Consider the following 16873-nt stretch of genomic DNA (forward strand, 5'->3'; position numbering starts at 1 on the left):
AGACAGTGTAAGTGCTTTTGGTCAGTAAAATTTTTGAATTTAGTCAGGGAAATGATCAAGCAGATTTTGCTAGGAACCCTGAAATAGTCCTGCAAGACACCTCATCATTCATTCTTCCTACATTCATAGTACGACTTGTTCTCATATTGTGTGCTGTGTTGAGTGCTGGTGCTCTTCACGGTAACCTACTAAATGGTATTCTAATTTCTAAAAAGTAATACACTCCGGGTAGTCGGCTTCCTGTAATCATGTGGTTCTCAGTGTTACTGTTTCTCTTAATAATGTGATCACGATGATGTGCTTTGGCTCGAATGTCAGAAGTTCGCCAGTGATGTGATTTTCATCTTCCCGTTGCCGCATTGGGCCACCCTTGTTGCTCTTGGAGTTGGATACAAATGGTGATGACCATCATTGTTGTAGTCTGATAAGATCGTCAAGATGATCTTCTGATTCATCAATGTTATGGTGTTATTGTGTGCCATTTCTTCGATGTGTTGATCTGTGTGTTGTTTTCAAGAACTTTACCATCCAGACTGAATTGACCACCGATCATCGATTCTTCAGAGAAGTCATCATGATTCTCTTATTTTGAGTGGATTGTCGTCGACATAAATTTGTGAGATCTTTTCATATTTATACATCGAGATCTCTCATGGCTATTATGTTTAACAGTAAAAATGAATTAACAAATGCAATTTAAATTAATGATGATAATGTTGAATTATGTATGAATAAACGACTTGCCAATGTTTTCTTTGCATTTGCCTAAGACTTATATAATGGATGTAAGAATTACGGGATGTGTGTGTAGCTAAAGGCAGAAACACTGCAAGATTGTCAGAAGTTTCGACTTTTCGTCAGAGACAGAAATTCGAAACTAGACTTCCTTGTCGACAGTGGGGCTGAACATAAGTATAATTTCAGCTACCACCCAAAACAAACAACTGCCTGCAAACTATATGCAGGGCTCCTACTCGTCCTACTTTTTTTACTTTTTGGTAAAATGTCCTACTTTTGTCCTCCTTTCTCGATTTTGTCCTACTTTTTTACGAAATCCTATCTACAAAATTTGTGTAATAGGTTTTAACTGAGCAGGGAATCATCTCATTGATATATTGCCAAATAGTACAAATGTTGCAGATTGCAATTAATGATCCTGCCAAAGCAGAAATTGTATAATTTTCAAGGTTATTTGGGGGAAGGCATATGTGGACCATTTGGTTTATTAATTTTTCATTTGCTTAGTTCAAGGGTTCAACTAGTAGAGTAGTCATTAAAAACTTCTATCTGGATAGAAAAAATAATTTTTTATTTATTTTTCATTGTCTTGGACAGTAACTAGCAGTCATCATTCAAAATTATGGAGCACGTTTTGTGTATAGGTGAAATAACATTTTGCATAACAAAGCAGTTAGATACATAGACCTATTCTACGTTTGGTGATTCTGATGCTACCCAATAGCATTCAATTTTCTTCTGTATTTTTAGGGCACGCAGAGGCATAAACAATGTATACAATACTCAGCAAAGAGCTAGAAATGAAAGTGCTTCATTTTTCAAAAACAATTACAACTGGTATTGAATAGTAAATTGTAAACAAATCCTTTTAAAAAAGGATGGCAACACAATTGACATATTCACATCTTGACTTATTTACATTAGAACTTGTAATTTACACATTTTGCACTTTGCTTTTGAAAGGGGTCTGGAAAGAGCATTATTCATTCTTAAAAAATCTTACATGCCTTCATAATTTGCTGTACATTGTCGAAGAGAGTTGACAGATCGGACTGGAAGACGCCAAAAAAAAAAAAAATGTAATTTATAATGTGAGAACAGAAAAGAATTTTCTGTAGTTGCTAGTGCACTGTTTTCGCCAAAAATTGTTTTTGTAACCAAGCCATTTCTGTTATTTTGCTTTGACTTAAGTCAGTCTTATAGGACACTGAAATAGTGCTATAAAAAAAATTAATGGGGGAAAAGATTTTTAATAAAAAAAATTTTTTTGGATTTTTTTTTTTTTGTTATATGCTATGATTATGGTGTCTAGGGGGGTACCCTCCCCATCCTATTTTTTAGTCCTGCTTTTTCTTACTTTTCTAATTCTTTGAGTGGGAGGCCTGTATATGCTGCAAATAGTTCTAAAATCGAAACCTATGATTACAAAGTAATAACATTGGATTTAGGACTTCATCAAGATTTTCAATGGCCCTTCATCACTGCGAAGATTGATTAAGGAATATTTTGTGCTGATTTTCTCAGCAAATTCAGTTTGTTAATTGATCTCAAGAAAAGAAAATTGATTGATTATGTAACGAAGTTTAGTATCTCAGGTGCTGTTTATTTATTTATACAATATTGCTGGCCCTGGGGCCTATACAAGAGGATGCGATTGAAAATGACAAAGATATTATTTGATATTGGACAAAAAACTTTTGATGGTGGGAGATTCAACAATAGAGCTTGGAAGTATGTTCCATTCACCAATGGTATGGGGAAAGAAGCTGTATTTAAAGCAGTCAGTGGAAGAAAAAATAGGTTTTAATTTAAGGGAATGGTTGAATCTTCTAGAAATGTAGGATGGTTTGGCTAAGACACCAGAAGTATCTATGTTGAATTGATCATGCAAAATTTTATATAATAATGTTAATCGAGAAATGAGTGAAAGAGTAGAGGTTTGTTGCATCCATCTTTAAAGTAAGTGACATTTTGACCAATTTTGTTTCCAACAAATCCTGCACATGATGTTAAACATTACAGTGACTGAAGGTCAACCAGTTTATTTTAAAGCCAGACAACTTGACCCAAAAAGATTTTTAATTGCTAACAAGGAAACGCTGTCAAGCTAAATTTGTAGAACTCGACAAAAATTTTACAGGCGTTGGTAGAAGGCTCAAAATATGTACGGTGAAAAAAAGTAGCTGCGGAATTGCAACAGAAAACCTGTAAAAAATGAATACAAATCAACATTTTTAACGCCAAATGCAACCCTACTTGGCAAGGATTCAGAGAAAAGGGGCAAATTCTTAAATGAACTGTCCGTGTTTCCTTTGAATGAGTTTAAATCTGTTGTAAAGTTATTTTTGGGTATTTTGCATTCAGAAGTGTTTGAAATTGAGTTTGAATATATATTTTTAATCTAATCGTGCATTTCAGTAAAAAAATGAAACATCACACACTGAACTCTGTTCAAAGCAAGTATAGATTTGTAAAAAGTTTGTCTCAAATGTATGGTCTGTGGGAGAATCAAGTCAATAATTTTGGTGATAAGAGGTACAAACTGTACGAAATTCAAAAAAATGTTTTTCAAAAGTTTCAGGATGCGAGGCGTAGGCATGTAAACGTGCATGACTCGTATTTGAAAAGCTCGACTTGGAATAACGCTCTATCCCTAAAAATGTCATTCAAAGCTTCTGGAAAATGGCTCTGTAATTTTAAACAGAAATGTAGAATTGTTAGCAGAACTACTAAAATCATCGCTCAAAAGCAAATTTATGAAGAGGATCATATTGTAAATGCTTCAAAATCATATGTAAATGACATGATTAAAAAAAATTGATTAGTAAAAAACATGATTGATTAAACATCTGGTTATCCTTCAATTGCGAATTCTTAAAAAATATATATATACATCATTTACAAATACAAATACAACGCCACAACAGACAAAATGCCCAATGAGGTGGCTGATAAAAAGATGCCCATAAAAATATGGATGTCATATATTCCAAAAATACAGCAACCCAATTAAAAATGCAATTAACACAAATTATAAACAATATATACACCTGATAAAATATTATACAACGCCCATTCTTTATGGGTCTGTTGTGCCGTTGTATTTGTATTTGTAAATGATGTATATATATATTTTTTAAGAATTCGCAATTGAAGGATAACCAGATGTTTAATACTAATCAATCATGTTTTAATAAAGAAATTCATTCGGGTGAGAACGCTTGATTTTTTGGGTTCAAAACAGATTGAAAGTGCTGCGCACAATCTATCCATGCTATGACTCATTCATATACGGTAATGCCAACAATTAGCAAAGATGGAATGCTGCTATCTCCTTTATTTATTGTGTATTCTGAACCTAAAGGACAATCGGAACCAAAGAAAATGTTTCACGCTGACAATATTTATACTGTTGCTTTAAAATCGGGGAAAATGGGATCAAAAGAACTGTGTAAATATTTATTGGAAGTATGTTGGCGCTTCACAATATGCACCTGCTGATTTCTTTGGGGCTTGCTTCGCAGTCGCTTGTTCGGAATTATGAGACGACATTTTAGAATTAGATTTAATTTCTTCAAATATAAAGCATGCGAGCTATATACATGTGCGACTTGTTACCACGATGCTTTTTGAACGTAACTGTTGCCATCTTACAAAACAGTAATAATGAGAATAAACGATAAAAAGGAAGAAAACAAAAATAAAACGATCCCCGATCGTCCATACTCCCGCCCCAAAAAGGTGACAGTCAATAATCGACTGGCAAACGACATAGATGATTCACGGAACGTTTGTATAAACCATTCACAGTCTTGATTTCCACAACTCTGACCTTTCCGTCGTCACCTGGAAAGACTTGGGTCACTCGAGCCAAGTGCCACTTGAGGGAAGGTGTGTCTTCCTTCAAGATAACGAGATCGCCGACTGCTATGTTTGACGTTTCACGTTTCCATTTCATCCTTGGTTGAAGACTGGTCAAATATTCCCTGGACCATCGATTCCAGAAATCCTTTTGCAATTTTTGTATCTTGGCCCATTTGGCTTGTAGACTTCCTGATGCTTCACCATCACCTTCGGGTACAGCAGTCATTGGAGTACCGATGAGAAAATGTCCAGGAGTCAAAGCTTGCAGCTCGTTTGGATCTTGGCCGAGTTGAGTTAGGGGTCTTGAATTCATGCAAGCTTCAATCTGGACAGTCAGAGTAGTTAACTCCTCATAAGTGAGAGCACTTCCCTTGCACGTTTTCAACAGATGACGCTTTAAACATTTGATGTTGGATTCCCACAGTCCACCAAAGTGAGGTGATAACGGAGGAATGAAGTGCCAATTGATTTTTTCTTCAGAGATAACTTTCTGTACATCTTGAGATTTACAGAAATCGAACTGCACCTTTAAATAATTGGCAGCACCCTTGAAGTTGGTTGCATTGTCCGAATACATATCTGTGGGCTTCCCTCTTCTGGATATGAATCTTCTAAATGCAGCAAGGAAAGCTGCAGTACTTAGCTCTGACACAATTTCAATGTGAATTGCCTTTGTTGTGAAGCATACGAACAACGCTAAGTATGACTTGAGTCGAACCTTCGACCTCTTCAATATCGGCTTCGTTGTAATCGGTCCGGCAAAGTCTACACCAGTTCTTTGGAACGGTCTGCAGGGCAAGACTCTGTGTGCGGGTAAATTACCCAACATTGACGTCTCAGGTCGTGCCTTGAATCTGTAACAGGTTACGCACCTGTTGAGTATTTTTCTTACGGTGCTTCTACCCGACGTAATCCAGAATTGCTGTCGAATCATTGAGAGAACCAGTTCAGCTCCAGCATGAAGGTATTTGAGATGGAAATGTTCCACTACCAGGGATGTCAGATGATGATTTTTAGGCAGGAGCAATGGATGCTTGGCACTTGTACTAAGATCCGAATGTTTCAATCTACCACCCACTCGTATCAAACCCCTTGAATCAATGAATGGACTTAGTGACAAGAATTTGTTTGTGGGTGGAAGGGGATTTCCCTTATCAAGAAAACTGTGTTCGTCCTTGAACTCTGAGTTCTGCACGATCCGAACTAATGCTAGAGTAGCATCATTTAATTCAGCAGCACTTAGTGAACCAACAATTTTGTTCTTGGATTTACAATTGTGGATGAAACGAAGACTCCAAGCAGCAACACGTTGAAGTTTAACAAACGATGAATACTTGCTGATCAAACTCCATTCTTCCATGATTTCGTGAGATTGGGTTGCATTCACTGACTTCTTTAATTCCTATTCATCCTCCATCAACTGGTCTGAAGGGTCGGAATTGGATGGTATCACCAAGCCACTTTCACTTAACCAATCTGGCCCTCTCCACCATAAGAAATTTTCTCTCAGCTGTGACGGTGGTAACCCTCTGGAGGCACAATCAGCTGGGTTCTCCTTGCCGGGAACGTGATGCCATTGATTTGGATCACTTGATACGTGAATCTGTTTCACTCGGTTCGCGACGAATGTCCTCCACCTAGTGGGATCGGATTTTATCCAATGAAGTACAACCTTCGAGTCAGCCCACAGAATTGTGTTGTTGATTTTCAAATTCAAAGCTCCATTCACTCGTTCGGATAGTTTAGCCAGCAACACTGCTCCACACAGTTCCAGACGTGGTATGGTTGTAGATTTCAATGGGGCAACCTTTGTCTTTGCACATATCAAGGCTACATTCACTGCATCATCTGTAAACTCAGTGCGAAGGTAACAAACTGCAGAATATGCCTTACATGATGCATCACAAAATCCATGAATGTCCATACTCCTAACAGTTCTTGTACTCCCCATAAGAAATCTGGGAACAGAAATATCCTTCAGGAGAGAAAACTCCTTACTAATTTTTTTCCATCCTACAAGACATGAGGCATCAAAGGGTTCATCCCAACCCCTATGATCCTTCCACAGACCTTGCATCAGAATTTTTAGGATCACGGTGGTCGGACTCAAAAAACCCAGAGGATCATAAACCTTAGCAATCTGGGATAGGAGCTGTCTTTTTGTTTGGATTTCTGTGGAAGTTTCATCAACCTGAACACTGAAGGTATCCACACATGTATTCCATAGAATTCCCAGAATTTTTGTGAACGGAGTTTTTTCGAATTGAACCAGATTTGTAGAACCTTGAAGTTCCGGGGGAAGGTCATTCATAACCGCCTTGATGTTAGAGTTCCACTTCCTCAACTGGAAGCCTCCCCTTTGCATGAGTTTTATCATTTTGTTCATCAACATCCTTGCTTCACTGATGGTTGCAGCACTGGTCAACAAATCGTCGACGTAGAAATCCTTCGATGCAATCCTTGAAACATCTGGGAATTGTTGCTCTTCATCTTGAATCAGCTGCTGAATTGTTCGAATGGCCAAGAACGGAGCACAGGTTGTACCATAAGTAACTGTAGTCAGTCTATAGTCCTTCAACTCCTCACTTGGATCGTTTCTCCACACTATGCGTTGAAACTCGGAGTGATTCCTCTGAACGAGAATCTGTCGAAACACCTTTTCTATGTCAGCGGTGAGTGCAACAGCATGCGATCTGAATCGTATAAGAACATCAAAGATATCTTCCTGGAGTCTCGGACCAGAATGCAGAATTTGATTTAGTGAGATACCTGATGACGTCTTGCGTGAGGCATCGAACACCACCCTCAGTTTAGTCGTGCTGCTCTGCTCTCTCAGGACACCATGATGCGGCATATAGAAATGCTCAGTGCAATGAGTACTCACGCTTGATTCTGGAATGAGCTCCATATGACCCAGTTCTTGGTACTCGTTCATGAAGTCCACGTATTTCTTTTTGAGTTCGGGTTGGCTTGACAAACGTCTCTCCAGTGTCTTGAATCGTTTGACTGCTATGGATCTAGATTCTCCCAACTCAGCAGTTGTAGATTTGAATGGCAGACTCACTACATACCGTCCCGAATCACTTCTCTTGACATCTGTAGAGTAAATTTCCTGGCACATCATTTCATCGGACAATTTTTCTCTTTCGGCGGGAATCGCTTCCAGTTCCCAGAACCGGTTGAGAATCTCGTCCACACTGGCACTACAACACTGAGTCTGTGTGCAGCTAATTTCGAGTCCTTGCCGTGTCCCCTTAGCCGGCATGCTTCCAGTCAGTATCCATCCCAGTTTTGTCCTCACTGCAAGTGGAGCTCCAGGAATTGAGAGTCGTTCCGGCTCCAGAATATCGAAGAAAACATCTGCACCTAGAATTATATCGATCGGCCTCGACTTGTAGAATTCAGGATCGGCTAGTTGAATGTCACCGAATATTCCCTCAGGAACGGATATCTCGAAGTTGGGGACTTTTGAAGACAGTTTTTCGACAACTAATGCTGTTGTTGTATGGATTTGCCCCTTGCCGCAACTTGCGATGAACTTCAGATTCACTTGTGCTGTCGAAACGTCACATATTTCATCACTTACCCCTAGAATCGAATGCTTAGATTTTTTGAATATCATTCCTACTTTCTTGCAACAGTCCTTGGTTATGAGAGATGTTTGCGAGCCGCTATCCAGGAGTGCTCGACATTTTACATAATCACCCCAGCACCCGTGGACATTTATGAGTGCTGTAGACAACAGTACTTGACTTGATTTTGCTTTGGAAACATTGAAAGTGCTCGACATGGCTGCTTCTTCACTCGTAGGTGTTACGACAGGAGGTTGTACCTTGAATTCATGCAAGAGAGTATGGTGCTTTCCTTTACAACACTGGCAGCGGGTTGTAAACAAACATTTTGCAGCTGAGTGATTATTCCTCAAGCAATTGAAGCATAGCTTATTTGACTTCACGAAAATCCACCTGTCGTTGAATGTCATGGATTTAAATTTGCTACAATCACTGAGCTTATGATCTTGTTTACACACTATACACAACACATTAGCTTGTTTATGAGTAGCACAGGAAAAAGCAAGTCTAGAATTGCCTTTCGACTCTTCCCTTGGTCTGGGACCATCTTGGACAGACTTTAGACACCTGGCCTGTTTTTCAAGGAAAGCTATGAATTCATCATACTCGGAATAATCTTGACCTTGACTTAGTTCCCACTGCTTGATTAGATTATCATCCAATTTTTGTTTTAGAAAGTACACCAACAGTACATTCGAGAGACCACTTACTTCAAGTCCCAAGCACTGTAGATTTCGTATTGCCTCGTTCGCCGTGTCCAGCAGTTCCAAGATGTTTCTTGAATTCGCGATTCTCACTTGTTTCAGCTGGAAGATCTTGGTGCACTGTGCATACGCGAGTTCACGCTTGTTGTCATATCTCGACTTCAAAGAATCCCACGCTTGAGAATAATTCGCACTCGTAATCGCAAATCCTGACACTAATCTCGCCGCTTCACCTTTCAGGGCCGCCTTCAGATACTGGAACTTCTGGACATCTGATAAATTGGGGTTGTTGCCGATGGAACCCTCGAAGATTTCCTTGAAGCTCAGCCAACCTCCGAACTCGGCCTTGAACTTCGGTAACTCGAACGTTGGGAGCTTGAGATTATTGTCCTTCGACTGAGATTTTTCACTGGGCTGGCTGAAACTATCTTCAGCCATCGACACCGAACTTGTCATCTCGCAAATTTTTCGTCTCAGCTCTACGTAGCCGTCATGCTCCACTTCACCAAGTGATTCATTCGATTTCGCGATATCGCGGTAGCACCTCTCTAGATTCTGATTCAAGTTTTTTGGCTCGCGCTTGAATTCCCATAGCAAATACACGTCATTGGATTCTAAAATGGCTGACACCTCTTCCTCCGCCGTTCGAATTTCCTTAGTCCAGAGCTTGAATTCTGAGAGCATATCACTAGATTTTGATTTTGGCATATTGGAGAATGATTTAATTCAAGCAGAAACGCCACGGAAAAGAGTTGAGTTCACTCACCGATAACACTCGCTTATTTTGGTTGACTAAGTTTCCTTTCCTATCACCGAGCTGTCCGGCTTCCAAATCGAAACAAGTACACACGAAGAGCCTCCGGCTTCTCGACGGACCATTTATCATGGCGCTTCACAATATGCACCTGCTGATTTCTTTGGGGCTTGCTTCGCAGTCGCTTGTTCGGAATTATGAGATGACATTTTAGAATTAGATTTAATTTCTTCAAATATAAAGCATGCGAGCTATATACATGTGCGACTTGTTACCACAATGTTTTTTGAACGCAACTGTTGCCATCTTACAAAACAGTAATAATGAGAATAAACGATGAAAAGGAAGAAAACAAAAATAAAACGATCCCAGATCGTCCATATGTTTTAAAAAACACCCGATAAAACCATACTTTTAGTGGATTCTTGGTCACCCTTCAAAAACAATGATTTTATTGATAGTGTTGTGCCACCGTGTAAAATTGTTCATGTGTTTGTGATGCCACCTAAAACCACTCGTCTAATACAACCGCTGGATAGGTACGGTTTTCGGGTGTGGAAAAATTTCGTTCAAAAATTTTCAGATTTAGTTATGATTGAACAAATACGAAGCAATTTGTTTCATCGAGCCAATATTTTTAAAGTACAATCTATTGCACACAACCAGTTTTCTTTACACTACATCAACATGTGGAAATATTCATGGCATGCATGCTCATGCACAGAAACGCATCCTGGGTATTTCGAGAATCCTGTTGATTTCATATTTATTGCAAACAATGCACTTGATTGCTGGAAACAAAACTGTGCATCCAAAATATTCACTCACTGTAGCTGATGATACTCACTGTAGCTGAATACATTTCTGCTTTATGCATTTCTTCAATGAGCCTCATATTTGTAACACTTTCAATTTATAAATAAATTAACACTTTCATTCGACCTGAATCAATTGTAATCAATCATATCTGTTGTAAATTATGCAAGTACTGATGCATCTAATCTGCATATTCTATTTTTCAAGTGATACACTTTCAAAAAGCTATTTTTCAAATATTAATGCCTCTAAATACAGTATAAAGCATGTTTTGATAGTATAAACACCTTAGATATTTTTGTTAATTTTCAAGAATGCAAAGTTGCCAATTGTTGCTAACTGTATGGGTTTGGCATCCCAGACCCAATTTTCAACATTAATTTACTCCTCTCTGAATGTAATTCTGCCGCTACTTTTTTCATTGTACGTATTTTGGGCCATCTTCTAATGCCTGTAAAATTTTCATTGAATTCTATGAGTTTAGCTTGGGAGCATTTCCTTGTAAGCAAGATTTTAAATTCGTGCTCGATAACAATATAATTAGACCAAATTGTCAATGAGCAAGCCCTTTACAGTTCCAAAAATCTGATGAGACATATCGTTCTTGTGGTGATTACATGCGACTGAATTCCCAAACAGTGGACCATATCCCGAGAATTGAAGATTTCTGTCATATTCTAAAAAGCACTAAAATTTTTTCAAAAATTTATTTGCTCAAAGCTTATTTTCAAATACCTATAGCAGAAGAAGATAAATATAAAACAGCAGTTATTACACCTTTTGGGCTCTATGAATTTAATGTAATGAGTTTTGGTTTACAAAATATCCCAGCAACTTTTCAGAGATTCATTCACGAGATTTTAAGAGGACTTGATTTTGTATTCCCATATTTGGATGATGTCTTGATTGCATCAATCAACGAGAAACATCATATCAAGTTCTCGTTCGATTGAACCAATATGATCTGCGTATCAACATCTGAGAATCGATTATTGAAGTTCCAGGAACCAAGTTTTTAGGTTATTTGGTAACATCGAAATGCTCTTGTCTATTGCCATCAAAACTCCAAGCAGTATTAGATTATAAACTACCTGAAACGATCCATGGCCTTAGGACCTTCTTAGGAATGACCTTCAATTCTTTTCTCTGCTCACTCGTACTTTAATAATTTGAATAAATATTGGACTTTGAAAAATGTGAATAGGAATATGTGAAATCTGTCCTTCGGAAGGGCCCGTGGTTAGTGTAGTACAGTGTTTCTCAACCACTGATCCCCAACATCCTCTAAACCCAGCCGTGAGTGGTTTATTGTTTCATTTTTACCCATTTATTTCCCATTACTCTTGTGTATGCCTCAGGATTCCAAAAGTTGAGAGCCACTGGTCTCATGGCCCAACATCCTGCAGTAGGGCCCCCTAAGCTGAGATCTTTGGCAGGCTCAGGCCAAATTTTTCATGGGTCCCGTATAGTGAACATATAGTGTGAAAAAACAAATGAGAATTATCTCATTTAGGGTCCCCAGGCTGGAACCTAATCAGCCCCCTATTGTACTTCACTCCTAATTAGAATATCGGTCAGAATATGTTTGTAACCTTACACGATGGTTTCAGCTCTTATATATAAGAAACATTTCTTCTAATTATTTTTTATTTCACCTGTGCCAATATGTTTTGTCTGCACGCTGTAATGTAATCAGTAAAGAAATTGGCTCATTCGTGCACATTCTATTTAGACTTCTGATGCACATCCCTGTCTTGCAGTGTAAAATTGATTCTGATGGCAAACTGCCAATTTTGACATTTGGTTGGTGTTGATCGTTGAACCGACTAAACAAACTGCTCGATCAATTACACCTTGCTCCATTCAACGTTGTTCGGGTCTTTTGCTCTGTTATGAGCTCACTATTGCTATGCATTGTACACACGCCTTAATATCAATCAATAGTGTGTTCAGTAGTTTTGCATTCGCAGGGCGCGTTTTTAACGACCGTGGGTGCTCCCACAAAGCTTGCTTTGGAAATTTTTGTCGTAGGTGCCGAAGAAACTCTGATACGACAAAAACAATGAGTATTGGGGATCTAGGGTTGCCAGAGTTCCGTATATACGACCTACAAGGGCATATGCAGAAATGGACTGCATTGAATACTCCTAATTTACTGAGGGCTTAGGCGATCTCGCCAAGTTGGTTGAAGCAATGGGTGGGGGTACAGGAGGGAGGACAATAAAGACAATCACCCTCAATTAAAAACAATTATTGGCGTAGGCAGAAGAACAGAAGGTGGACATTAGCCTCCCCCCACCTTGTTAGGGAAACAACCTGTATCCACTTTACTTATGTGGCTTGAGCCCTTAAGGTCCAGTTTTTATAGGGCATTGTATTTAAATCAACATTAAATTTTTAAAAGTTTTTAAATAAAAAAAAAATGGATTTTTTTTTCATAATTTCTATTGCGTTCCCTCTTTCATTAAGACCCTCTATTTTATTAACCTAAATCCCCCAGGTGGTCACTACTCACAGTTTGGGAACCACTGATATAGGAAAACAGTCCAGCATGGCTTATTTTGTGGAATGATGTCCTACTCATCCTACTTTTTGGTAAAATATCCTACTTTTCCTACTTTTTTAATGAAATCTTATTAACAAAATTTGTATAATTGATTTTAGTTGAGGAGGGAATCATGAACATGATTAATAATTGATCATGATTGAATAATACAAATGTTGTAGATTACAATTAATGATTCTGCCAAAAATAGAAATTGTATTGTTTTTAAGTTTATTTCAGGGGCAGGATATATGTGGAGCAGGTGATTTAGTAACTTTTCATTTACTTAGGTTGAGGGTTCTCGAAGTAGTCATTAAAAACTTCTACCTGCGGGAAAAAAAATAGTTTTGATTTACTTCTTCATGGTCATAGACAGTAACTAACATTCATCATTCAAAATTATAGTGCATATTTTGTGTATAAGTGAAACAACAGTTTGCATAACAAAGCAGTTGGGTAAATAGACCTAACTTTTACATTCAATTGTCTTCTGTATTTTTGGGGCATCAAGCCTTTTTTTAACATGTTAACTGGTGGGAATTTTGCCCCACTAGACTTTCTATTTGCCCCACCAATGAAGATAAAAAAAATGACCACTGGATGGGGCAAAGCCCTTTTCTTGTTTTCCTGAAGCAGCTTCAACTTCAAACCCTACTAGTGTGAAGGGAGTCAAAAACTGACACAAAAAGATTTCACCATTTGCAAGATCGATTTTTTTTTTTTTTTTTTTTTTTTATCACTGACCTTTTTTTCCAAGAAAGAAAAGGAAAGTTTAATTGAAAAGATAAGTTTTCTAGGGATGGACTTCCTTTGAATAGGTTTTTTGCTCTCATAAAAAGTCAGACAAAGAACAGGTGGAGGATGGCGGAGACAAAGGATATGACCATTGATTGATTTGATTTTTTTATGCTCATTAAAGGGAAAACTATTTAGTTATATAACCCTGGCAGTAGAAAGGATCTAAAGTTACCGGGTTGTCATCAGATGCCGGGGTTAAAACATTCTAGTTTAGAGCAATATAGATACAATATAGATAAACATCAGTGTAGTAGCACAAAACCATTCAAATTCAGACATTTGGTGGTCTCCAGATTTGAAGAGAGGAGAATGGAGAAGAAGAAAAATACAATGGAGAGAGAGAACATCTCTGCAGTTTTTATTTAGCCCTGATTCTCCCATAATTTTTATTAAACTTTCGGATTATGCTTGAAAGTTATCTGAATATGAAGAAAACAAAGATCATGGTCATGAGATTATGATTTTTTGATAAATTTAATCCAATGATTTTTCCTTTACTTTAATCTCTCTCTCTTTAGGATTCTTACCATTATTTTACAAATGACAAAAAAAGAAGAATTAAAAGCAAATTTGTAAGATTTTTATTATATTTTTTTTGCAACTATCTCCAAAAGTAACTCGCCATATTTAATTTCTTCACAAGTTTCACTCTTTCATAGACCCAGATTTTTTTTGTCAAAATTTTCATTTTACGTTCAAGTGAGAAGGTGGGGGGATGGGGGCCTTTCCTTTTTTTCAGAAATCAAGAAAAGCTGATTCCACGCAGTCAGCTAGCAAGCAAGATACCACAACCAAAGGAAATTCTACTGGAAGTGAAAGAACAAACTCGTATATTGTTCTTGTTTCTCACCAGCGGACCAGTTGCAAATGTTTCAGGAATAATACTGGGAAACGAAGCACTAACACAATGGAAAAAACTCAGAAGGAACATGTAGCATGCACAGAAGAAGGATGGTCTGTACATCTAGTATAGTTGCCTTTCAACAAATGTAAATTATTTTGTATTTGGCTTGCCATGTTTCCATAGTTTCCTAAAATTTACAATAAACAAACAATTTTAGAGCCCACTTTAAAGGGGTCATCAGCTTGCTGAATGATTATATATCCATTTGCAAATGTGCAGAATGAAATGTATTGACAGAAATAAAACTTTTTCAGAGTTTTAGGATTCCAGTTGAAACGAAAATGCCATGTAATTGATGTTGTGCGTCGGATAAATTAATATTTTAACATTAATATGTATAGGAATAAACTGCAACTGAAGCCAAACATGTATAATGAATAAGTAAATGAGTAAAAGTCGTATTAAGGAGTGTTCTTCTATATTGTGGTTTTATAAGTGTTTCTGTGTATACTGAACCCCACTATGTGAGTATACAGTACTTGAAGAGTGATTCCATCACTATTGAATCTCAAATGTTTGTAAAAATTAGAGAGGTGGGAGAAGGGGAGAATGGCATAACTGTCTTTGGGGGATGTGTTGGTGACTTGTGATGAAGCTAGCCAATGGCCACTCTCAAGAGGGGCCATACAGTAATAACAAACCATAAAGAAATACTAATCAAGACCTGGGGTATGATATGTCAACGCCTTTTTATGAGAAGCGTATTACGTAAGATGAAATTTGAGATGATTATAACCGGGAATTTCATGTTGAGAATTTATTATTCACAAATGCAGACGTGTGTGTAAAATTAATTTTTGTTCCGAATTTTTTTTAGAATTGAATATTAGTTTTTTTCATCTCTTGTGTTCTTTTTGGATTGTTTCCTTGTTATCATTGAAAAAGGATAGAAATCAACATCTACATTTTGACATTGGAAAAAAGGTAGAATGTTTGCATGTGTTTCTTTAGTGCCCGCTCAAGCTAGAACAGTGTTGACAACTTAGTTATTTTCCAACTAGATCAGGCTTTTTTTTGGCCATTTCGATGGAAAAAAACCCCATCTAGTTGCTAGTTGTTTGTCCTTTTCAAAAAATTTTTCTGTGTACTAGTAGTCTATTATTATATAAATCACGTGAAAATACAGGAATGTTCTGGGAATTACAAGACATGGTTATCCAAGTAATGATTAAAATTAATTCTGGTTGTTTTTTATTGGCCCAGTTTCTAGTTGTTTTCAATGAAGCGATGAATCTCTTTTTTTGAAAAATGTTATAATTTTTCTGCATGTACTATACAATGTCATCTTGCTTCCTTTTGTACTTGCAATAATATTCTACCTCGCATGTTTTTTATAGTTTTGAATCAATGCCAACACCACGCAACCCTCTCCGATCTGCACACACTCTTGTTTTTGCCTATTTAGTGCAGTTTTTGCGTACCGTCGTGTATCTATTTTTGCAAATGTTATACACTCCTGTTAATGTCCTGCATGTGCTATACAATTTAACCTTGCATCCTTTTCTATATGCAAAAATTTTCTACCTCTCATTATGTTTTTTATATTGTTTTGAATCAATGCCAACACAATGTGCCATCATCCCCATTGTGCATAATTATTTATTACAGCTAGCTCTGTCAACTTCTGTTAGATTTCTTGCTATGCTTTTTTCAAGTTTGTACATTGCTGCCCTCCCTGTTTTGTATATCTTATGCATTAACACAGAGAGAGTTAGTTATAATTAATGAGTTTAATAATTTCATTAGTTAATGCTTTTATTAATTAATAACTTTATTAAAATTTGAAATTTTTGCCTGCTGTCATTTGTACGAACACAATGGAGCTTACTCCGCTTCGCGAGTGCCCTTCTTTTCTAGTGCCCCACCAGTTTAAATTTCTTATAAAATTGCCTGTATGGCATGCAGAGGCATAAATAATATTTGCAATGCTCAGCAAAGTACTAGAAATAAAAGTGCTTCATTTGTCAGAATGAAGGCACTGCAATGCAAATCACTGGCATTGAACACTAAAATTGAAACATCCTTTTTAAAGCATGGACAATGCAATGAAACCATCTGGTTTTGGACCTTTTATTATTTACATATTTTGCACTATGCTTTTGAAAGTGGTATCAAAAGAGCGTCGTATATTCTTAAAAAACATACATATCTTCATAATTTGCTGTGTGTATTGTCGAA

The 16873-nt window shown here is 37.3% G+C and overlaps 1 protein-coding gene across 9 annotated transcripts in view; it reads left to right on the top strand.

Moving 5' to 3' along the window:
- Positions 1 to 16873, top strand: part of LOC149080510 (uncharacterized) — a 195123-nt gene that overhangs the window by 79401 nt on the left and 98849 nt on the right. The window contains exon 3 of one of the 9 annotated variants that reach the window (XM_089239597.1): positions 12949 to 13043. The exons of the other annotated variants lie outside the window; for them this stretch is intronic. Within the exon in view, the coding sequence (XP_089095723.1) occupies positions 13017 to 13043 (27 nt within the window). The 5' untranslated portion in view covers positions 12949 to 13016. The remainder of the gene's footprint in view (positions 1 to 12948; positions 13044 to 16873) is intronic. 9 annotated transcript variants of the gene reach the window in all.

Source organism: Pholcus phalangioides, unplaced genomic scaffold, assembly GCF_987345545.1.
Source record: "Pholcus phalangioides strain wild (caught in Gottingen) unplaced genomic scaffold, Ppha-v1.0 ptg000011l_1, whole genome shotgun sequence".
Lineage (NCBI taxonomy): Eukaryota > Metazoa > Arthropoda > Arachnida > Araneae > Pholcidae > Pholcus > Pholcus phalangioides.